This window comes from Patella vulgata, chromosome 3 (genome assembly GCF_932274485.2).
Source record: "Patella vulgata chromosome 3, xgPatVulg1.2, whole genome shotgun sequence".
In the NCBI taxonomy this organism is placed as follows: Eukaryota; Metazoa; Mollusca; class Gastropoda; family Patellidae; genus Patella; species Patella vulgata.
The window spans coordinates 78,608,970-78,634,149 of NC_065881.2; the positions used below are offsets into that span (position 1 = coordinate 78,608,970).

The 25,180-nt window shown below is 37.3% G+C and overlaps 1 protein-coding gene across 1 annotated transcript; it reads right to left on the reverse strand.

Annotated features, from left to right (window-relative positions):
• Positions 1-1,860: 1,860 nt before the first annotated feature.
• LOC126816857 (solute carrier family 23 member 1) lies at positions 1,861-12,748 on the reverse strand. Its single transcript, XM_056099654.1, has 12 exons — positions 12,614-12,748; positions 11,784-11,961; positions 10,972-11,129; positions 9,983-10,080; positions 9,249-9,340; positions 8,397-8,578; positions 7,135-7,255; positions 6,175-6,331; positions 4,762-5,015; positions 4,337-4,610; positions 3,396-3,491; positions 1,861-2,381 (listed from the first exon to the last, which is right to left on the reverse strand). The coding sequence occupies exons 1-12, from the start codon at positions 12,616-12,618 to the stop codon at positions 2,146-2,148; spliced, it is 1,851 nt and encodes a 616-aa protein (XP_055955629.1). The 5' UTR covers positions 12,619-12,748; the 3' UTR covers positions 1,861-2,145.
• Between the last annotated feature and the right edge of the window lie 12,432 nt (positions 12,749-25,180).

A 25,180-nucleotide genomic window follows, 5' to 3' on the forward strand; every position in this document is an offset into this window, starting at 1 on the left:
CTGACGCAAATGTATAAAATCGTGTTATGTCACTGGCAATTAGCAACAGGACAGAGTAATAAACTACAATACATACTTATGGAAAACAAAACGTCCCCAAAATACATAATTAGCTGTGTTCTATAAGTGTGTGTTATAGTTTATTATAACTTCGTGTTTTTTGACAAACTGTAAAAATAAAGTACATCGGTAAGTATAGCAGGTGAAATAAAAATAAATATAGTAAAGACGAATGATTTTCAAATAAATCTTTAATTATTTGGATTAATTGAAAGATCTAGATCTGTACTGATCTTTACCATCTAACGCTTGTTAATAAATGTATGTTTTCCTTTTCAGTATACTATTATCCTATTAATTACACATTAACATCTAATATAGGATATGTGATAATTTGAATCTTATTTGGTTACTACCCAATGGTCTATGTCACCACCAGCTAATTCTAACGCAGCTTTGAAAATTTGGACCAGGGCCTGCCATGTTCTAAAGTTATGGATATAAGCGAGTTAACACCAAGCACTGTACCAACTTTAAAACCATCTCACCAGAATAGAAAACGAACAGACTAACCATAAAACCACTGAATATCTATCGAATTTACCAGATTACACAACTGAATTACCAGTCAGTACTCTAACAGAAAATGTGTGACGCCCTCATCACCAATATACGCCATCTAGTCCTAGGAAATAGAATTAAATAAATGCGCCGCCAGTTTAAGACTAAGTCACAGCGAGATACCCTTATAAAACTATAGGCAGGTGGGCAGATCAAGGCAAGGCGATAATCGTCTTTAACACAGAGGACTGTCATAGTCAACAATTTACAAAGAGTACCACATAAAAGAACGATTATAAAGAACACTCTTAATCTTAAAACTCTCAGCGAATTGTGCAATAAAAACCAAATTACCGATGAGATCATGTACAAGATGAAAGTGATGTATCCCAGACCACCGAATGTCAGGGCTACAATAAAAATACACAATGAACCCATCAGATTGGCCCAGGGTATCTGTATTTTACAGAACTGCGTAGTAACCATCTCCACTGGGTAAATAAATCCGTTTTTGGAGATTCGGATAAAGATCAAATTCCCCCAAGAAGTTAGCAAACTTTATTTCAAATGATGTAGTTGTTCTTTTCACTAACGTCCCACGAAATGAAGCGATGCAGATACCATACAGAAAGCCTACTACATAAAAATTCCACTAACTAGATCCAAAGCTAAGTACATAAAATCACATAAAGCCCCCTTTACTAAAGTATACAAGACCCACATAGAGGAAGAAGCTGAACGCTAAATCAGAAGTATACCCAGAGCACAGAAAGACCACAGGTTCCACCATCAAACATCTACTGAAAACTAATAACCTACATAGAGGAAGAAGCTGTAAGCTAATGTGAAATCAGAAGTATACCTAGAGCACGGAAAGAACGCAGGTTCCACCATCAAACATCTACTGAAAACTAATAACCTACATAGAGGAAGAAGCTGTAAGCTAATGTGAAATCAGAAGTATACCTAGAGCACGGAAAGAACGCAGGTTCCACCATCAAACAGCTACTGGAAATTAATGAGAAGAACCCTGAATCAAATACCTTACCATCAATAGGGAGAAAATAATATTTTCTTGTTCATGTGATGGCCAGTACATATTGGAAACCAAAGGACGTTTACAAATAAGAATCAAGGAAAATCCACCTGCAGTCGCTGAACAACTGGCGAATAACAAGAGGCAAAGAATCGATAGTCTAAAGTACAGGTCACCGTTACTGACTTCAAGCGTGATGCGCTGAATCTGCACTTTGACCCTCCATTGAATTGTTGGTGGGATGATGTGTCAGAACAGCGAAAGGGCTGGGTTGGATCAAAATAGTAGTTTCTGAATCATGTTAAAATAATATTAAACTATATATTTATTTAGTAATGTGTCTTACATAAGTATATTATGTTATTGCATTCATTCATCTATTACAATATGTGTTGTTCCAATTATTTCCTTTTTGTTCTCACACTATTTATGCCTTATGCGATTTATCGCTATATTCTATACAAAAGAAACAATCAAGATATATAGAACTATATCGAATTACAATTAGTATGTGAAATAAAGATGATACAAGAAACGAATGATGTGAGTTAAGATGTCTTCTTATCTTCATCTGCCTGTATCTTAACTTCCTTCGCATCTGTTTGCAATCCTTTATACTTAGGCATTATGGGACAATATTTAGCAAATCTAGATATTTTTACAAACTGGGGAATCTTCGGGACGTCATAAAGTCCCATCCCTTCTTCATATTCTATATTTTGGTCATCTTGATGTGTTCCTGTCCTTCCAAGCTGAGCTTCTAAACCACGTGACTGTTTTGTACCTAAATTGAAAAGGAGTAGGTGCACCAGGGCTGATTGTAGAAAATGAGGGACCCAAGTTGGAAGGCCCGAAGTTAAAGGATATGAATATTTTGCATGATATGAATAACTTTAACAAGGCCAACTATGCTTTACTTCACAGTTAGTAATTGATAAATACACCTATTGGCAAACATGGTGCCAGATTGCCCGGAAACTTTTTAAGTTGGTAAGCTGCGGGCCCATTTTTAGTGTGGGGTCCAATTTGGGGAAATTGGTGATGTGTCAAAAACCGACCGGAGGTGCACAATAAATATATGTTTTGCTATCTTTAGGGCTTTTGCGTGATAACTCAAAATAAAATAACACAATATTTTAAGAAAAGATCACACAGTACTAGGATATAAAACAACCTGGCTAATTAAATTGATTAAATGTTAAGCTTGTTTGATATTGATCCTCCGTTTATTGTTATTAGAGCAATATGCACAAGGATAATTAATTGGCATTGGTTTCCATTCGCGGACTACTGAACACTGTTAATTTTATTATACCTGCCAGTTTACATCACGACACGCACGGAGTTTCGTCATGTCCTAGGATTTTATGAGTTAGCACAAAATCTTTTCCGGCGTGCAAAATGACCTACGGGTCTGATCCGGTCATTTTCTAAAGCCCTCTGTCAAGGCCGACACATACGGCCGACATGGAACCCATGGAATACACATACACGAGTGTAATATAATTGTCAACAAAAAGAATTCGGGTGTATGCGGACAAACTTCGCTTTCGTTTAATTAAAATTGTGCTAAGATTTCGTTCCGGTTTATTCTGTTGTTTCGTCCACTTCATCGTCATCTGAAGACGTGGGCACATTGCGATTGGTCATCTTCTAATCGACCTAGACGTTAACTAGTTTGGTTTCTCGATTATCATAGTGAATCAATCAAGGGTTATATTTGGCATGCATTGAGCCTTAATCCATGAGAGGGCGGTATGTTTATTGACACGTGTCATGGTTCCATTCATTTTTTTACCTTTGACTGTATTATCTAGGAAACAAGCCACAGCCCCAGCAATAAATATACCATTTGCCAAACACATAGTTAACACTGTATCCAGCTCTACTATACCTACACAATAAAAACACAATACATTTATATGCTGTATTTGAACATACTTTGAGCAACATTTAACAGTCGACACACGTAACAACACAAAAAGTTTTGTGGCAAATTATGACGCGGAGAGAACCCCCGACGACACGTCGCTTTAATTGTGGTCGATATTATGTTTGTTTTAGAGAGAGAACGTGAGAGAGATGGGGTATAACGTCCACTCGACACAAACTAGGTCATTTCGGGACTAACATATTCAATTTTATTTCAATAATTCGCTTGCAAATGAAATGAAATGGGGTTTAACGTCCTACTGTTTTGCTCCTATACTGGGCTAATGAAGGCGGGCATACGCCATACAGTGTGCTATGAGGGAAATTTTGCCCGGGCAGCGGCACTATCGTCTACTCTTATATCGAATTCCAGTTGCCAAGGGATCTTTTACGTGCATTCCAATGTATACACCGGACCCCGGTTTTTCGTCTCATCCGAAGAACTAGACAACTGTCCTTGTCAGGCCCTCCGTTCGGAACCACTGACAAGGAGAAGCCACGCGCGAAGGGGTCTTTGACAGTCGGAGGAAATCGGAGGACCCGGAGAAAGCCCACGGGGTTGGACAGGCGCCCCTACTTTTTGTCACATACAACCGGGGAATCGAACCACGCCAGTAGACTCAATGGCAGACCCTATGATACAGCGCGCACGCTCTAACCACTCGGCCAACCCCCTCCCAATACCTATCAGAGTAAATCAGTGAAGATGTTTTATTAGGTAACAATAAATGTATATTTGTACTCCAAGAATCACACCCATACAACATTCTTGAATGAAGCATGAAGCGAGAGACATCACTAACATACCTGTTTTAATACCATCTGGGTGTTTTACAATCCAGTATGGTACCATGAAACCTACCAATATACTGATACCAATTATAGCTAAATTTCTGGAACTGTTCATATCTATAAACTGCAACTGGGATAGAACGATTCCGAGGAATATACCGAAATATAAAATCATAGTGCCACCCAAAACACTGTACGGTATGGTGATAAATGCAGCATTCAGTTTTCCTAATATAGCGAATAATATATAGATGGCACCCAACAGTTGAAACACTCGCCTGCTTGCAACCTGCCGAATAAAGAAACAACACATTAAAAATGGGCATTTTGGGGTTGGCCTTGACTACGTCCTATTTAGTAATCAACCCAAGGGTTAGAGTCAAAATGCTGTGCATATTCGGGATATATGCACACTCAATAAGAAGTAATAAACACTATACCTTAGTTATTCCAATAGCCCCAATATTGCCACCATATGAACTAGTCGCATGTCCAGCTCCTGTCATGCCAGCAAAGAAACTCATCAAACCTTCCCAGAATATTCCACGGTTCAGGGCATGGGCTGGAGGAAATGGAGCGTGACAAACCCTAGCGCATGCGTTGTAGTCACATATTGAATCAACCACCGACATAATTGTGGCTACAATTGATCCAACAAACGCGGCTGTGTCAAATCTGAAACCTCCAAATTGACCTGTTGAATACAAAAACTAATTATGGCTCTGAAAATTTCAGACACATTGGGGATGCTCGATTCACAGTCCAGAACGTCCCGAATTGACAGAATTGCAATCGAGTGACGCGGAATTCAGTCATGTCACAGTTCTGTCAGTCCTGACGACGGAGGTGGTGTGAGTAGAATTGTGACGTAATTAAACACGACGAACAGGTTTCGGTTGCATAGTTGGATGAGATATTTATATATCCAGTCGACGCATGCGTTGTAGCCCGAAGTACCCATTTTCACTCGATTGTCACTATTTTTGGGATTGAGAGAATTCAATTCCGGAACGTTCAATCGAGTACGCCCATTTTATCTTTTATATTTTGTAATGACTAAGCTGTGTTTCATATTCATTCTACAAACCAGTTGATATTATTAAAGATACAGGTAAAAGACAGATTTGACGAATTCCCGTACAAGTTTAAATCAGCATACCAAACTGCATATGAATCCAATGTTTTGTGCATGCCATCTTGTTATTTAATTAAGTATCTTTAAACTCTGTTATAAGCTGATTTGGTGGATTAATTTCCTTGGCGACTTTCACCCGCTGTTAATGTTTCTTTTCGTTTTGCTTCTTTGTGATATGGTCAGTGATGCAGGCCGGAGGGGCCGACTAGGACAGCTGTCTAGTCCTTCGGATGATACGAAAAAACCGAGGTCCCGTGTATACATTGGAATGCACGTAAAAGATCCCTTTACAGTTGGAATTCGATATAAGAGTAGGCCTTAGTGCCGCTGTCCGGGCAAAATTTCCCTCATAGCACACTGTATGGTGTATGCCTGTCTTCATTAGCCCAGTTCGGAGCAAAACAGTAGGAAGTTAAACCCCATTTCATTTCATTTCATTTCTTTGTGATATGACTTTATACAGGGAGTATTCAGATATTATATACAAGATTCGTGTCATTTGTGCCAAACGTTCGCTGGAATATAGATGCTTGTAAAGTTCATTAGCAATGGGATTGTCAAGCGGTTTAACGGACTTAGCTCTAAAAAGTCTATTGCTTAGATGCTCGATCATTAGGCGAGTCTATACTTATTTTTCATATTATATTATATAAAATTAAGGGCATTCATTGTTTTATTGAAAATGATAATAGATCTTTAGGTGGAGACGTTGATTTACCTGGATATGGAAAATAAAACCATGGATTAGTTGTAATAATATCATTCCTGGCATCAGTTCTGGCATAAAACTGGACACTGCTTGGATCACTGGATAATATTCCAGTACTGGTAAAAATGGCGCTTAAAATCCATCCAAATATTACTGATATTAATATCTGTAAAAATATTATTATTTGGATAACATAGATAATCTTAGAGATTTTATTTATCACCCAACCATTTCTTACGCTCAAAAATGAATAAATAAATATAATTCTTTGGTATAGATTTGATTTTACTGAACCTGATTACATTACGACGTAGCGATACATCATTTTTTGACAGCAAACCACCCATATATTAAGGTTAGGGGGAGTATTGTTTTTGTTTATGGTAATTGAGAACTTTTCTCCAACAATATTACTGGATGCAAAAAGTAGTTCCTTTTTAATAAAACAGTAGTTACTTTTTAATTTAAAAAAAAGTAGTTCCGTTTTAATAAAAAAAAAAGTAGTTTCTTTTTAATTGACCAATCAAAATCATTAGATTATGAAACTTATCACCCAAGCGATATCTACTGTAGAATGTGTTATTGGGTGATAAATCAATTTATATGTATATTTTTAATTTGATTTAAATTTATTATCTTTATTGGACATAGTTTACAAAGACGACGACACGTTCATCATCATCGCATGCTCTTGCTTATGTTGAGTTCGATTTACAGACAATCGGCAGCGTTTGGTTACTTACACTATAATAGTATCGAAAGGTTGAAAGGTTATACTGCATATACCCCGGAATAATGCGTGTAACCCAAAAACAAATTTGTTTCCATGAACAAATTATTAACCCGATAATTTTCTAATTGGCAAATGACACAGACCGATGCGTGTCCGATGTTTTGTAAAGATATCTTGATATTCCTTTGATATCTCCGGAAACAGAACGGGACGGGCGGAATGCATTTCAATATTACCGAAAAAACTTGATGTAATGGATACCACAATATATGGAAGCCTCTACCCTTCGTCCACATTGGGATTGGTGTTCTTTTTCCTCGAAGATATAATGATAAAATGATACCAGATACCGTTGTCCTTTAAAATACAAAATCGTAAAGTTAGGGGATTGTGAACTGTTTTGTTTTTATTTTTTTGTTGTGATACACTTTTTAAACTCTCAATGCGCCATTTGGGCGCAATATGAATCCCTTGTAAGCTACAACATTGTGAAAGTTGAATCTCTAATAGGAATATCAGTCTAAAATGGTTCCTTGGATTCCATCGATCTATGCTGGTTCTCTATGTAATAAGCCCGTCGCCATTTTGTTGTACGCAAAAATGTATTAAAAGATCTATTTTAAATCTGTTTGGATTCAGGTCGGGACATTATCTAGTGTTGGTATTTTGATTTTGTTTGCTTAATTAAATATTAAAAATCAAACTTAGTTCATATTAGCGTGGGTTAAGTGGTGAGAAATATGATATTTTAGCGAAAAATACAAACGTCGCATCGATATCTTCTTTGATTGGCATTTAGTAATTGAACATATTAACACAAGGTACAATTTTATGGATACACAATTACTGAGTTTGATACTAAGCGACGTTTACACGAGGATACTCTTGTCATTATCAAGCAAATGATACAAATATCATTTGCTTGATAAAGACGAGAGTATCCTCCTCGTCGAAACGTCGCATCGATACTTTAAAGAACTACAAACTATAATATATAAACTGTGAGCCTGTATATGTAAAGATACAATATTAAAAAATGAAACTACATGATCAGTCTTACAGACAAACTTCTACTAAATATGATATATTTATTTTCAATTAAATTACAAAAATAAATGAAATAAAATGGGGTTAAACGTCCTAATGTTCTGCTCCGACTGGGCGTAATGATGACGGGCATACCCCACACAGTGTGCTATGAGGCACACCTTTCCCGGGCAGCGGCACTATGGCCTACTATCTTATATCGAATTCCAACTGCCAATAAATTTTTTTCGTGTATGCCAATGTGTGAACGGGACCTCGGTTTTTCGCCCCATCCGAACGACTTTTTTATATATAATATTGTTTATTTGGAAATACATACATATAAGTATATGCGTATAATACAAACGGGATCAAGGGGGAACCACGCCGGAAATACAAAATTAAATACAATAGATATAATTATGGGACCTTTAATGGGACATCATAACACAACAAATATCTGATTACTTACGAAAGAGCAGATGGCCAAAAGGTTTCAGCAAATTTCACTACCACTTTGTGAATATATAGAACTGCCAACAGCAGCGCAGGCACGATGGTGATTGGACCAACGTATCTGGCGACCACGCCCACTAATCCAGTCAGACCAATCAAAAGGTGAATTACGTCTGCTGCCATTAAGCTTCCCTGTAACTATAATTTAAATATGAAGATCATTAGATGAAGATGCTGTTAATGCCTAGGCACCATTAAGCATTTTTGTACTACCGATGGAAATTGATGAGTCTCTGGAGGCGTAGGGGACATGTTTCCCAGCGTTCGAGGGTAGCTTCCGGAGCATTGCGAGCCATGTGGAACCATCGCAAGGTCTCGGGAGAACTGCGAAACAAGCATTGAACTTTTTCCCGATGTGTCCTCTACCTTTTGTCGGGAAAACTCTTCGAGAGGCATCTCCAAAGCTTTCCAGATCTACGGGGAAGCGCGGGGGTGCTTCCCTCGCGCTTTCTAGAAATACCATCGGAGGTCCCCTGATATTTAGAGTAGGTTCCCAGGAAACTTACCATAGCCGAAGCCCAGTGAACGTTCACCCGGTCAACCCCGATGCCTAATAAGCGCCATTTTGCATGTGAATACACATAGTAGCTATTCTCCATCAGTATGTGTCTTGTTTTTTACTGACTAATCAAGACGGACACACGCCATACAGTGTGATATGAGGGAAATTATGCACATTCAAACCCTTGAAGGGGTTCTTTTACGTACACGTTTTCTGTACCATCCCAACGTTGATACGTGCGGAGGTCTAGTCTAGTCGTGGCATACGTCGCCAATATTTAAATATATAACTAATAATGATAATTACTTTTTCAATCTGACCAATGATGAACTCTCTAGGGACAGGCAGACGACCATTTATTTCTGTCATATTGGTGGACGAATTAGAATATAATGACACTGAATTTAAATAAGCATAATGTAATTAGTTCTTACAGGATGCCCATGATCACATTGATCTCATCTGAAGAAATAGGTTTAAAATCAAAATTCGTTTTTCGTTTGGCTGAGGAAACGAAATACTTCGTAGATGACGATGAAATATTGAGCCACCGAGATCTCACGAGAAATTGTACCACCTAGTGTACATTTACAAACGGTTGCGTATACGCGTATTAAACCTGAACCGAAAAATCAGAGCTTATTTTTTTAAGTTGATTCTTAGTACATGTATACTAAATCCTACTTGCAATACTAACTCATGTGGGCACCGGAGATGGGGATATAGCTAAAGGGGATATCATAACCAGTTTTTGTGGAGATTTTGACAGTCATGTTCTTTGAGTTCTTGCTCCTGATTGTGTTTAGTGCTTGGGAGAAGGGCGGGTTTAACGTCCACTCAACACAAACTAGGTCAACCGAAGGACTTGCAGAAAGACAACGAAGTGTGGGATCAAAACCACGCCACTTGACTCATTGACAGACCTTATGATCTAAAGCGCATACGGAAGACCATTCGGCCACGCCCATCCCCCTTGTGTTTTGGCCTTCCGTAATTAAAATGTAAACTTATAAATTAACAATTAAATTAAACTTTAATACCCAGTTCTTCCCTTGAGGGACAACTCCATTCTTTCATAGTCATCAAGCCTACAAGTGGCACTATGTATGATCCGCTGGGGCCTTGAAATATTGGTAATCTAAAGTAAATTGGTAAACGTGTTCCTGTATAAGGTGCCATAGAAGCAACAGAGAAATTACAAGAATTAACAAAGTGTTATTTTAAATATAAATAACTAACTGGAAGGTCTGTAAATAACGGTATCATCTGTACTGACAAAAATGACAAGCACCTAACATTTTGGACATGTATGGATAATATCAATAAAAACATAGAAACAAACCCAATCAGCGCCGGACGAAATGATAGACAACTGAGTAGTTGTGCCTGAAAAAGCTTTATTGGTGTCAGATCATGCCCGTTACAGGTGCTCTATTTCCAGACTTGCTAACTGGACAGGCACGACACAAATTGAAAAGTGGTACCAGTAGTATGACTTATAGTCAATAAAATGAAACCAGGAATAAGGTTTACCATACCATATTATTTATTGGCATGACAAGAAAATTTGTCTCCTATAATTAGGGCCTAACTAATTTTAGGCTAAACTATTTATATCTTTTAATAATGCTTAATTAATATTTATGGACATGAATCCACTATAAGAAATAATTGTTTTTAAAACAATTTTTTTAACACTCAATGCGTCCAATACATATGTAATCCTCGGGGTATCTGCTTTATCTACACATTAAAACTGTCAATATGACCCTTACACTAGTTATAGTTTTCTAATATTCAAACATATGCGCAGATTCATGTTGATAAATATACAACATGTATCTAGTGATAGCGAAATGGTGTTTATCAGGGTTTTTATTTAATAACGAGTTTATGGGTCTTTAGCTGTGTGCTGAAACCGGAGGATCCGGCGTTAACCCACGTGGTTGACAGGCGACCTACTCCATGTCACGTACAAGCGAGGAATCGAAAGCCCCCCCCCCCCCGCCTCCAGCAACATGCATCTAACCTGACTCCAACTGTACACATTAACACGGTTGATATACCAGACATCATGAAGGCTGTACTGAGAAGCTGTGACTTAATTTCTGCGTCATCCCTGGCACATACAACCTCTGCTACCGTTAACGACACAGACAGTGATGCTGATATTGGCAATAAAGCTTGCTGTAAAACACAAAGAAAACAATAGGATTAGGTCGAATATTCATTATAATCTAATACAAAGCCTCTGCTTAAGTCCCTGGGTCTCCAGGCGTTGCATACACTGCAGGGTTTAAAATTCAAGATATAAATGGCCCATTGTTACAGGAATCAGAATCAACATTCTGCACACAGAAAATTATCTACTTTGAGAATAGATCTCTGCCCTAGATGGCCGCCATACCCAACAATTAGTGCACTGTTTTGTAATGCGGTTTTACCCATGTTCCCATCTGTTATACACAAAAAGACTAATTAAACCTTTTAAATTTTATTAAATGAGAGCCGAATATATACTTCTCAAAATTCTCGAAATATACTTAGTGTTTTCTACTAAAATCGTCGATTTAGGACTTAAAATGTCGGTCAACTAGCTTAGTTTCTGTTCTCAAGAGGAGCTAATTGTAGACAGACACCGTAAGTTTAGTATGGGGAATCAAGTGTTCATGGCCGGAACTTGTTTAATAGTTGTTTACCATTGAGTTTTCCCGTCTTCATTAGCTTAGTCGGAGTAGAACAGTAGAACGTTAAACCCCATTTCATTTAATTTCCAATGACTTTTAATAAAGAAAATCTTTGGGATTCTTTGCGTGTTTTACCACAGCCTGTGTGACTTACTTGAAAAGCGAACAGAATGGTTAGATAGAATGGTGGAGTTTCATTTATGTAATAGATAAGTGGTCTGTCCTTTACTTCTTCAATAATAACATCGTCTGGCTTTTCGGGGTTTAGTGGTTCACATTCACTGGCTTTTTGTATAGTTTGGGGATCATCTTCGGAAATGCCACCTGAAAAACTTACGTTCCATTTTCTGGTAATGGTATTACTATTACACCCGGGACTATGGGCCGTTATCCAATGTTTTATTATTAGAAATCTGCACTTTAAAATAAAAGCCAAAAACATAAGAACATGAATTTAAGTGTAGCTGTCATAGTTATGTGGAAAGACAAAATTATTAAGACCCCCAAAACCTTACAGACCAGCTTGAGTCGACTTTTAAAATTGCTCGCATGGTTTGATCAACGCAAAGGTTCATATTTCGAAAAAATATTCAGATCGCGAAAGTGTTACCAGAATTCGATATGTTGAAATATCAAACCGATGTACATGTAGAGAAAAATATTCAGATAAATAAATAACACAGCACAGTGTTGTAATATTTTGTCTCATTAAAAGTCCTCTATATCCAATAAATTTATCCAATAAATAGCAACAAAGGTAACTTTTAAAAGGTTGACAATCGATACATTGGGCCCTTGCAGACTAGCATATACCATATGCGCCCCAACGACAGTAATGAAAAGACATTGTGCCTCATTGTGCTCATAATTAATAACCTCATTGTGTTTTAAACTGCTTCCTTTAAATGTACAGTAGAACCATCCATTCACTGAACATCATTACTTACAAAATATAACCTAAATATATAAAATATAAATATATACCTCATTTTTATCACTGACAGTTAATTTAATTGCTTTCATGCAAAATTCGTTCTCCGAAGTCTAATCCATTGCCCCAATCTATTTCAAGTAAGGCTTTTTCTATACCGCTTATACTGTGCACTATGATAATTTCACATATAATAAATATTGTCTGCCCTCTTTATAGCTTGAATAATCACACTGTTCAGTGATTAGTAGTTTTCGCGTCCATGGTCATGCGTGAATACTAAATAAATATACATTGGTTTAAGTAAGATGGAGTTTCTGCAGACTGATAATTAGGTACACGGCAGAAAATAGTCTTTTTTGAATGTTAAAATTTTCTGAACCTTGCGTTAATTTGAATCTATATTACTGAAACGAGATGCAATGGGGTTGGACGTGCTAATTTGTTGCACTAACTGGTCTACAGGATACATATCTATTCATGCTATATTATGATAGGGATCACGGTGGCTAATTGGGTAAGGCGCTGGCTCGCTAGCCTGGAGGTCGGGTGTTCGATCCCTGCATTGGCTGATAAAATTCATTCCGATTTTCCGGCGTGGTTCCCCCTTGTCAGTGATGCAGGATGGAGGGCCTGGCAAGGACAGCTGTCTAATCGTGCGGATGGGACGAAAAACCGAGATCCCATGTACACATTGGCGTGCACGTAAAATATCCCTTGACAGTTGGAATTCGATATAAGAGTAGGCCGTAGTGCCGCTGTCCGGGCAAAATTTCTCTCACAGCACACTGTATGGCGTATGCCCGTCTTCATTAGCCCAGTTTAGGAGCAGAACAGTAGGACGTTAAACCCCATTTCATTTCCTTGCCAGGCGAAGAGGAAACCACACCGGAAAATCCCGAGAGACTTTAAGACTGGGATCGAACCCGTTAACTCCATGATAGCGAACCATTACCTTTCTCACTGAGTGGTCAAAGAAGTCACAAACATACAAAAATATAAATATTAAGTGGTAATAGTTTTATTAACATGGCTATCTGATATAAAAATCTTCTTCTTTTCTATAGTTAACCAACAGTATTCATTCTGCAATATTTAACAGCAGAGGTGACACTATCAGCCTTACACCGGAAGTTGGGACAACATTTTAAATCGCTTAAATTACACCTCTGATTTATTTTCCGACAAACCTGAAATACAGTAAAATATTAATTCTAATGCAAGTTACAGTATTGGGAAAGTTGAATATGTAAAAGGGCTGTCAGTCACAAATTGTTATACATAATACGATCAGGCGCGGATCCAGGGAGGGGGGGGGGACTCGGCGCACGCCCCCCTCCCCCTCCCTATTTTTTGCAGTGGCGAACAATCTTTTGCCCCATATTTTCTCACGGGAAAGGAGAACAAAAATACTTAAAAATGGTAGTGATCCCCGTCATAATTTACTCCGAAACGAGCCGGTTGGTGACTTGCTTGATTGCCCGTCAGTCCGCCCCCCTTTCTGAAAATCCTGGATCCGCCCCTGACTATATTAAACATATTATGATGAATTGAAAATTTCGCAACATTCGGCAGCTTCTGTAACACATCTTTTAATGGGCCTCTTTTAGGCTGGTTGAATCAAGGCCTAAATTTTATCTACCATTGATACTTTGTCAAATAACCATTTTTAGTTCTTTTTAACATGTATTAAACCGTGAAAAATAAGACATTGTCCTAAATATAATCATTATTTGCTTTAAGGATACGATATGGGGCGTTTATTTGTTCTCAAACATAACAAATGAACTGTGTTCTTTTTCTATAGGACAAAACGAATCGCAATATCCGAGCTAAGTTTTACAATCATTCAACCAAAATTATAGTTTTTGCAGATCATTTTCCAGAATTCACCATTTATATTATTTCACAGATGTCGAGGATGATGCACAAAAGACTCCTTCCCTTCCCGAACACCCAGTACTGTTGGGATATTAACAATTTCCATATCTGTTTATCAGCTATAAGGATTGTCTAAATCATTGATTACAGATTGCATCTGACCTATAAATGTTTTATATACTTACCCCCATTCCTGTATTCATGCCTCCCATTCCAGGGTTCATGCCCATACCAGGGTTCATGCCCATACCAGGATTCATGCCCATGCCAGGATTCATGCCCATGCCGGGGTTCATACCCATACCAGGATTCATGCCCATACCAGGATTCATGCCCATGCCAGGATTCATGCCCATGCCGGGGTTCATGCCCATACCAGGGTTCATGCCCATGCCAGGTTTCATGCCCATGCCAGGGTTCATTCCCATACCTGGATTCATTCCCATACCTGGATTCATCCCCATGCCAGGTAATTGGGCGGTTGTAGAACACACCAATACAACAACAGCTAAAATCATTGAAGTCAACCTGAATAAAATACAATAGCTAAAATCATTGAACTCAACCTGAATAAAATACAACAGCCAAAATCACTGAACTCAACTTGCATAAAATACAACAGCTATAATCACTGAACTCAAACTAAACAGATGCAGCAGATCGGAATATACAGTAAATTCTGATATTCTAAAAATTGTCGCATGCTAAAAACGATCCATAACCTTATGTCCCTGTGTTGTCTTATTCTTCCACGGTACAAAACGAATGTATGAATAAGGTGTGACTTTTCATCGAAACTTTAACCTTATTATATTATATTAATTATTATTTAACCAGCTTTGAAAGCACTGGGTTTGCTGGTGGTGTTGGTAGTTGGGGTGATAACAGCGTTTCGATCTTCTCTTGTGTCCATTTTCAACGTGATGCCAATGGTTTACACGGTACATCAGTGTTTCGTCCGATCCTAGCAAACTTCAAAACAGATTCACTGTCCAGGAACTTCCTCAAAAAACCCCTGGTTAGTGAGCCCGATCATACGCAATGATCCACCACGACTCAAGACAGACGTTAATACACATACTTACATTTTGGACATCCGTACAATGTATGATGATATTTGGAAAGGATCCAGATATTTATAAATACAGAAATGGTAACACGCTGTACTATTTAATTGACGTATGTTATTAACTACAAAGATTAGTATAGGGTGATAGAATAAAAGATTTTGAGATAATAATATAAATTTGACAATATCGGCCCATTATATCAAATACAATTATACATCTAACATTTGTTTCATCAACAGATAAAGGCTAACTATTTACAATTCATTTAATATTGATGATAATCTAGTTGAATTTGACACAAATTGCGCTCAACATAACTTTTGGATAACAACCAAATGTTTAATTCTGTGTGTTGTATCTTCAGTAGAAAAATAATTTAACTAAAAATACCCTTGGAAAAATGTTTTTGGGTGTGTTCTGTAAAGTAATTATTATTTGGTATGTGTTCTGATTTAGCCAGGTTTGGTAACGAATACTCGGTGGTTGGAAAGGCGAACCTGGGTGAAATGGCGAATATCAACCATATAGGGATATTGCCATAATCAGGAACTTGGAGGTAAAGTAAATGATTGCAACCCATAGGAAAAACTAATATAACTTTTACACCAGAAAGTGTGGCATCTCTTTCCATTCAAATTAAGGCTTTAATGTACTTGAACTACACGTATTTTGTATTTTTGGATAGCGACTTGGTTATATGTGTTCCAATGTGTTAGTGGTTGTACATTATTTTTAAATAAGGGGCGTTTATTGGGTAATATTCTGAAATGGGGATGATGTATTCAAAACGAATTTTATAAATATTAAAAATACCTTATGGGAGATTAGATAGAGAGCCGGCAGTTCTCGCTATAATAGTTAAAAACTAGATAATGTGAAGGGAATTTGCTAAAAATTTCAGTCAGATTGATCCACTCTGAAGCGTGATTTTAGCGATGAATTTTCGGCCTAGCCTCGATCATCATTACTAAAGTCGGTACGATAAAATAAAACAGTCTCGATTATCCATTTTATGATTAAATCATGAATGGAAGTGGAGCAGCAAATGGGATCCTAATCCAGTAAATATCGCAGGCTAGCGATGGCATCGATAGTTGATTATGTTCTGGATAAGTTAATTAATGTCTAATTAATAATTTACTTAACATTTCAGGCCTAAAGAAAGACCTGCAATAGGTAGATTTAGCTCTTGCCTAATGTATGTTTAAGATAATCGAAATGTTTGCAAAGACATATCCCGGATTAAACATTGAAGTAATGTGGAGACAGCTTACTATGAATTCCTACGCTGGTCACACACGAATTAAGTGCCAACTTTATTCTTTTTGAATTTCCATGGCGTTTTTGTTCACATGGTGGTGTGGAATCGAAGAAATATTCATGATTTTGAGGTGGAAGGCCAAGAGGTTGGTTAGGTTGAAATGTAGGGTGGACAGTTACAGGTCCACTTGTATGCTACTCAAGTTTTCTATGGTGAACCTCATACCGCAGGCGATACGTTTCAAGTCAGTAGCTTGAAGCGTATATATGGTATTAGTGTCAGTGGCCTGTGGCACGAAGTAACAGTATATTGTCGCATACATAATATATTATGTCAACGCTTGGGCGATATAATATATTATGTCAACGCTTGGAACTAGGATGGAGGTGACGAGGCATGAACTTGCAACGATAGATTTAATTGGCGCTTTGATAACCAATGAATGCTTTGGAGACATATTTTGGCGGTATTTTCCATCATGGAATCGGTAAGTTTCGATTGTTTTTTTTTTTCTGTTTTTTCTCTCTTTTCTGTGTCCTAACCCTAACCCTAACCCTAACCCTAATCCGAAAGAAAAGTGCCCTTTTTTGAAATTCTGACATCACAGGTGCCCTTTTTCTGATAAGGATGCCCTCTTTTATTTACAGGGACACTTTCTATTGTTAAGGGGGTGGACCGGTCCCCATGGTCCAACCCCTGGATCCGCTCTGATGACGCGTACATTCCACTGAGTCTACAGGTCTAATATGCTAACACGCTTGGAGCGTCAACACAATATATTATGTCGCCCAAGCGTTGACATAATATATTATGTATGCGACAATATACTGTTACTTCGTGCCACAAGCCACTGACACTAATACCATATATACGCTTCAAGCTACTGACTTGAAACGTGCAGGGTGCATACCTGCTATTGAGCAAAATGTTGCCACATGTATGTTGCTTCATCTGTGGTAGAAAACGTTCAACCCAACGAAAATTTGGGAAATAGTTAGAGTCGGTCAAAGAGACGACAATTAATATCAAAGTCAATGGGGAAATTAATGGTGATTTGTGGCCTACTAGTCTGAGCCCCGATTCGGAGGCAGACCACCATTAAATTTCAATTGTAGTTCGTCTATTTAAAGCAATTCTCTCTCTCTCTCTCTGTTCTGCCCTTTTGCATGCCCATTTTTGTTGATTTTTTGGTCTAGAATGGGCGAAGAGGATTTGAATTAACATTTTCTGCCAGGTTTTGGTAAATATTCGTGATTTTGAGGCGGAAGGATAACGGGGTTATGAAGTTGGCTGCGGTGATATGTACGGCAACTAGTTACATGTTTTTAGTATGCTTCTTCAAGCTTGTGTATCTCAAATTTTTGGTGGTCAACCTCATACAATTTTAGTGCAAAGACATGACCATTTGTTCCTCTGTCTGTAGTGAAAAGCATTCAGCCCAACGAAAATTTGGGGAAAAGTTGGAGGTGGCCAGAATTAACATTGAAGTCAATGGAGAAATTAATGGTGGTCTGCCTCCATTCAGCTATTTAGAGTTACTCCCCTTTAACTAACGACTCTATTTTTTTTCCCACCCGAAACTCAATGTGTTGAGAATTGTTAATATGCAACGAGAATTTAACACAAGTCATACTGGGTAACTTCATGATCCACTTGCACAAACAAAATAAAAAAAAGACTGCCGTGATGGCTTAATTAGCGCAATTGTACTGTAATCTATCTCTTCAATGTACCAAAGCCCCGATTCATGTTGTAGATCATAGGGTCATGCTATCGACGAGCAAGCCGGCGCGCGAAAGCTATTTATTGAAATAAAAAAATAATTTACCATATTTTGTCTCCGAAAAAAACTTGACTTTAGTGTGAGAGAGAGAGAGAGAGAGAGAGAGAGAGAGAAATGGGGTTTAACGTCCACTCGACACAAACTAGGTCATTTCGGGACTAACATATGGTTTAATTTTATTTACATAATTCGCTTGCGCGTAGGGGTCTTTAGCAGTAGGAGGAAACCGGGGGACCCGGAGAAAACCCACGAGGTTGGACAGGCGACCCTACTCCTTGCCAAGTACAACCGGGGATTCGAAACCACGCCAGTCGACTCAATGACAGACTGTGATACAACGCGCGTACGCTAACTATTCTGCCATCCAACCCCCCTGACTTTAGTGAAGATGAAGTTAACCCTAATTATTTCTCACTGGCGATTGTGAGATCAATAGAAATAACCGAAAGTTAATTTGCTCAACAACTTGACTCGGATCTACATTACCAAAGTCGTATTTTCTTCTTAATGTTATGATGGGTAAGCAGAACCGTAACTACCTCAGAGCAACGAGGGGCGGAGGTGTTCTCGGGGGTGCTGTAAAATTGACGGACAATGTTTATCTATTTTTTTAATGGTCGGCAATTTTTTCACAGGAGGGGTGGCGGGGGGAAAACTGTGGGTAAGTACTACAATTTCGAATTACGGCAACTTCTTTGATCAAAATGAGATTTACTTGCATAGCTGCTGTTTTGGAATATGCAATTATATGTGAAATGTGTATTGTACACCACGGGTGTTCGATCCCTGCATTGGCCGAGAAAGTTCATCCAGATTTTCCGGCGTGGTTCCCCTTGTCAGTGATGCAGGACGGTGGGCCTGACAAGGACAGCTGTCTAATCCTTCGGATGAGACGAAAAACCGAGGTCCCGTGTATAGATTGGAATACACGTAAAAGATCCCTTGGCAGTTGGAATTCGATATAAGAGTAGGCGATAGTGCCGCTGCCCGGGCAAAATTGCCCTCATAGCACACTGTATGGCGTTTGCCCGTCTTCATTAGCCCAGTATAGGAGCAGAACAGTAGGACGTTAAACCCCATTTCATTTCATTTCATTTGTATTGTACACCAGCCTATAGGCTACACCCAATCGGAATATTTCGAGTCTCTTCGTTGATTCGCCTGTCCAAACTAGTTGGTTTTCCTACCACTGCTAAAGACTCCCTACACGCAAGCGAATTATTCAAATAAAATTGAGCCATATGTTAGTCCCGAAGTGACCTAGTTTGTGTCGAGTGGACGTATGCATAGGTCTTAATTTCGATATTAAGGTATGTATGCAATTTTATGAACAGTTCCTTCTTGTAAACACCAGTTATCTCCCTTACACTGCATTACACCCATGTTACGGTACCTGACGATAATTGATTCAGATAAGGATAACTAAAGACTTCTCAATGTCCGGAATATCTTAAAATTTTATATATCATTAAATTATGCAATATATAGCTAGGGAATCCAAGCCTTCTCCAGAAACCTTTATTCAAGACACATACGTCAATTTTTTTACAAAGATAACTTCAAAAAGAAATGTAATACTATTTGCGGAACGATGTAAGTCTGAAGCGCTTCTAAAAATCCAATTACATGTATACAACCACGGTCTTGTATCTAGAAGGCCAAATAATTAGATTACTAAACCATCATTCCAAATTGAAGGCTACATTATATAAAGATTGGTCATTCTTCCTGTTATCGTAAACGCAAAACATACATACATAGTCGTAATATACAACTCTGCACATTTTGTTCAGAACTATACTGATGCCAAACAAAGGCACATAAAATGATGACATCACTAGACAACACCAATATGAAATATTTCAGAAGATGATTGGTATTCCGATGTGTTCCACTACTCGCTGATTTATTTCTCTTTTTTAAATACGCTCTTGTAAAGAAAAACGAACAACTGGTGTGAACATTTGCAGGTATATTTATGAAATGAAATTGGGTTTAACGTCATAATGTTCTGATCTGTCTGGGCTAATGAAGACGGGCATACGTCATACAGTGTGCTATGAGTGACATTCCGCCCGGACAGCAGCCTTACGACCTACTCGTTTATCGAATTCTAACTGCCAAGGGATCTTTTACGTGATCTTCATTGTGTACACGGGGCCTCGGTTGTCGTCCAATCCGAGTGACTAGACATCTGTTCTTGTCAGGCCCTTCATCCTGCACCACTGACAAGGGGAAAAAGCGCCAGAAAATCCCGATGAACCAGCCCACGACCTCCAGGCTAACCAGTCAGCATCTTACTTACTTATCCACCGTGACATCCTATATGGATGACATCCTTTCACCAAATAATGTTAAATTTAGTAATTATTTAGTTTCTATATACCTTTACAAGCTTGAGATTAAGAAAACAAGTGATAAACTCGAAATCGCACCCTAATCGGATCTAATCGATTTATGGAGTTATATATTTAACAGTTGATCCAGTATGTCAGAGTTTGTATCACTGTTATAATTTCTAGGCAAGAAAATCTTTTCATTATATATATGATTGTACAGTTGTATCGAGTGTCGCTCATTGGGGCAGAGTATGTGTCTCTTTTCAATGGACACAGGGGAGTTGGGTGGCCGAATGGTTAGCACGTGCGCGCTGTATCATAAGGTCTGTCATTGAGTCAGCTAGCGTGGTTTCGATTCCCCGGTTGTACGTGACAAGGAGTCCAACTTCGTGGGTTTTACCCGATTCCTCCGGTTTCCTTCCACTGCTAAAGACCCCTACAAGCAAGGGAATTATTGAAATAAATTTGAACCATGTGTTAGTCCTGAAATGACCTAGTTTGTGTAGAGTGGACGTTAAACCCCATTTCTTTCTACATCACTATCCGGTGCTATTATTTTGAGTTTCTGATTTCATGAAGTCCACTTACTATTTATTCGATTTTTCTATATTTTTTTTTATTTGTTTCTATGCCTTCTCTGCAAATTCAGATATAAGTAACTTGTTAACATTTGACGAAATCCTAGACAGTTGGCGTATGTTTCGCTGCCTGGCAACCTATGTTGGATAAAATTCTGGACAATAACATGAATTGTGTCCGCCTTTTATTCCAAATATATACTAATTCATATATTTGTTTATAATATTTGTGGAGGTCTACGATGATTATTTCGATGTTACTAAATTTCTTCATTTGTAGCAGCCGAATCGCCCCTTAAAGCATTAATGAAGAAATGATCATTAACAGTTTATAGCATTGTAGTGGGGGCAATTCCGATAAGCAAACAATTTCATTAGGTCATGACAGTTATTCAAACAGCTTCACATTTTGAAATGTCCATTGAAACGAATAAAAAAATAAATGAGATAGGGTATAACAAATTTGCTTCAATATGAATATGGCCTTAATGAGCAAATCGTGAATATATCCTATTGGTTAGTATTGAACTTTTCGCGTGTACAAACGGAAATTGATATTAATATAAAATGTCACCTCCCTACAACAAAAATCAAATTTCATGATATTAGAAATTTAATTTGACTACACCATTCACTATTTTTTCTAAAACACCTGGTCATACTTCTCGTTTGATAAGTTCATATAGCTAACAAATTTTGTTGTTCTTTTACTATTTAAAATCTTCAAATATAAGATGTGTATCATAAAAATACGAAGAAAAAAAACGTTATTGTGTTTCCAAAAGCGCCCAAAGTATTCCAAAACATAACCAACAAGGACATCGGAAATAATCATATGCATATTGTACACACCATATCTAAACTTAAATTGAGTTTAAACATAAATGATAAGAATTATGGATACTTGCAAGATTGAGAAAGTTCAGCAAAGTACACAAACTGATGATTCAAAGATTGCTGCATTCTTTTTATACTGCAATCAGTTTTTATTTAGAAATTATTAGTAAAGAGAGAGAGAGAGAGAGAAATGGGGTTTAACGTCCACTCGTCACAAACTAGGTCATTTCGGGACTAACATATGGTTTAATTTTATTTTAATAATTCGCTTGCGCGTAGGGGTCTTTAGCAGTGGGAGGAAACAGGGGGACCCGGAGAAAACCATTCGGCCATCCACCCCCCCCCCTCCAAATTATTAGTAAGACCCACAGACATATATAAATAGACGAGCCTCTGTCTTATATTTAGATTTTGTGAATATGGCCCTCTCCAATCTCCTAAAAGTTGGCCCGACTTAATTACTACAATCCGATTTTTAAAAAGTTAATTTTTTCAATTGATTTTTTTTTCGGGGGGGGGGGGGGGGCTCAGTCCATTCTACACATTTTATTGTTATTTTTTTGTCGTTTGTGAATCAACCATTACTAATTATTTCCGCATTGTCTTGTATGATATGTTTTGCTTTGTTCATTTATTACAAATGACACCCGTAACCATAGCATACACGACTCGTGTACTGATTAAATAATATCCACTGTGTCTTAAATATTGAATATTAAACTCCTATATCTTCACGGGAAGATAACAACATCAATATTTAAGAAAATGTACCAATATTGAATTGTAATTCGAGTTTTTAATTTCAAACATTATAGAAAATATTGAGTTGGGGGATTTAGCTCCTATAAGAGCATTTAAAGTAAAGCCATTTCTTTTAATATACAATATTTTAAAATACGCACATTCAATTTAAATCAAATTCTAATTTTGATCATAGTTTGTCTGGATTTATTTTTTAAAAAAAGCAACAAATAATGAGAATCCGCATGTATAACACAACACGGTTCTATATGGATAACAATGTAATTTTTATGCTTGAGAACGACCAGTGAATTTTTGTCAAAACGTCGTGTGTATATAATATAGTGATTGTTATCCATAGAACTGTTGTGTTATATTATGTTCAATCGCTAAATGCCATTCAAAGATTATATGAGAATCCATGTTTTGGAAGAAAGTGAAAGACATGTCTTTTTAATTTGGATACTGCAATTTTAAACAATCCCCACCACACTCATTCGACTTCTTTTATTTGAAAGGGAAAAATTGGAAGATATATTTTAAAAGATTCAAACTGACATGACAAATATATAGTTCCATTATAATTATGAAAAAACACAAACCATTACATTTTTAGTATCATATCAGATAATTCATCAAAAACAATAAATAATGTTTTCAAAGTCATATTCCCATTAATTTCATATATGCCTCATAATATTTATTTCGTTCTATTACTTTCAATGTTTGTTGTTAAAATAAATGTAAAGTTAATTCAAAGTTAAGTGATTTGATATTCCATAACAACTTTTACCTCAAAAACATGTAACAAATGAACATATTCCAACTCAATTAACAAACTTTTTGTTGACTTAAACTTCGAAATTTTTTCCCTTGCAGCAAAAATACGTCCTAGAACAATTCCCTAGTACGCTTTAGAATATGATAAATATTTTCTCTAGAAATAGTATCAATTCAAATCAATGGCAATAAAATTGTTTCAGCTACAAAAGTTCTAATATTTCTGGTATTTAACTGCCGTACTTCATTGATATACGAAGAGAGAGAAAATTACAGTGACCCCTATATCGGCCATTTATCCCATCACTTTCTAAAGGTATATATTGTATTAATCGAACTAAACAATTCCAATCGTTAAAACCCAACTTGTTAACCCGCTCTGATCGGCGAACATCAAATAGCCCCAAGTCATTAGCTCAAATAAAATAATATTATTGCATTGCAGATGGGCTCTACCTTTCTAAATAAATATGTATATATAATTGTTACATGACTGGCGGGCACGGTACACATATCGAGAAAAGGCAGTTTTAAACGGTCTTTTTGATAGTAATATACAGTTTTATTCTGGTATTGATTAAATGAGAATTTAAGTAAGGCTAATCTTTATGGGTATTTCAATAGTTGTAATGTTCAGTTCAGAAATAGAAAAGTCGAGTAGGAATTCTATTGTTGTTCGTGACGGATCATTTTATTTGGTGTACGAGTAAAAACGGGGTGAACATTTTAAGATCAATTTTTGATAAAACTTGTTTTATTTACGATTCCAATTTTTTATGTCATCATTCGATAATACTTTGAATACACAAGAACTATGATTATTATGTTAAAACACCTAACACATCTTGAGTTTTGTTTCGTTTTTTTTTAAATAAAAAACTCTTCGCGTCCTATCAGAGAAGAACTTAAAAAAAATAGGTTACTGAATTTTTGAAGCCATAACCTTTTGGTGATATTTTCGTATGAAGCCCCAAAGCAATACATTACATTTCATTAAAAAATCAAAGCAAGATACTAGTATTATATTCTAATAAAATATGAATCACTCGAAGAATTTGATTTTTAAACCATACCGCTTAGAAAACGTACTAAATTGCTTACCAGAGAGTGATGTCATGCATTCACCATTAATGGAAATTACCTACTTATATATCGTTGTCTCTACCTTAGTAAATATATACTAATATTTGTGACTATCGTTTTTCTGTTTGTGTGTGTGTGTGGGGGGGGGGGGGGCGGGGGCAATGGTTAGTGTGTGTGCGCTGCATTATAAGGTCTATCATTGAGTCATCTTGTGTGGTTTCGATTCCCCGGTTGTACGTGACAATGGGTAGGGTCGCCTGTCCAATC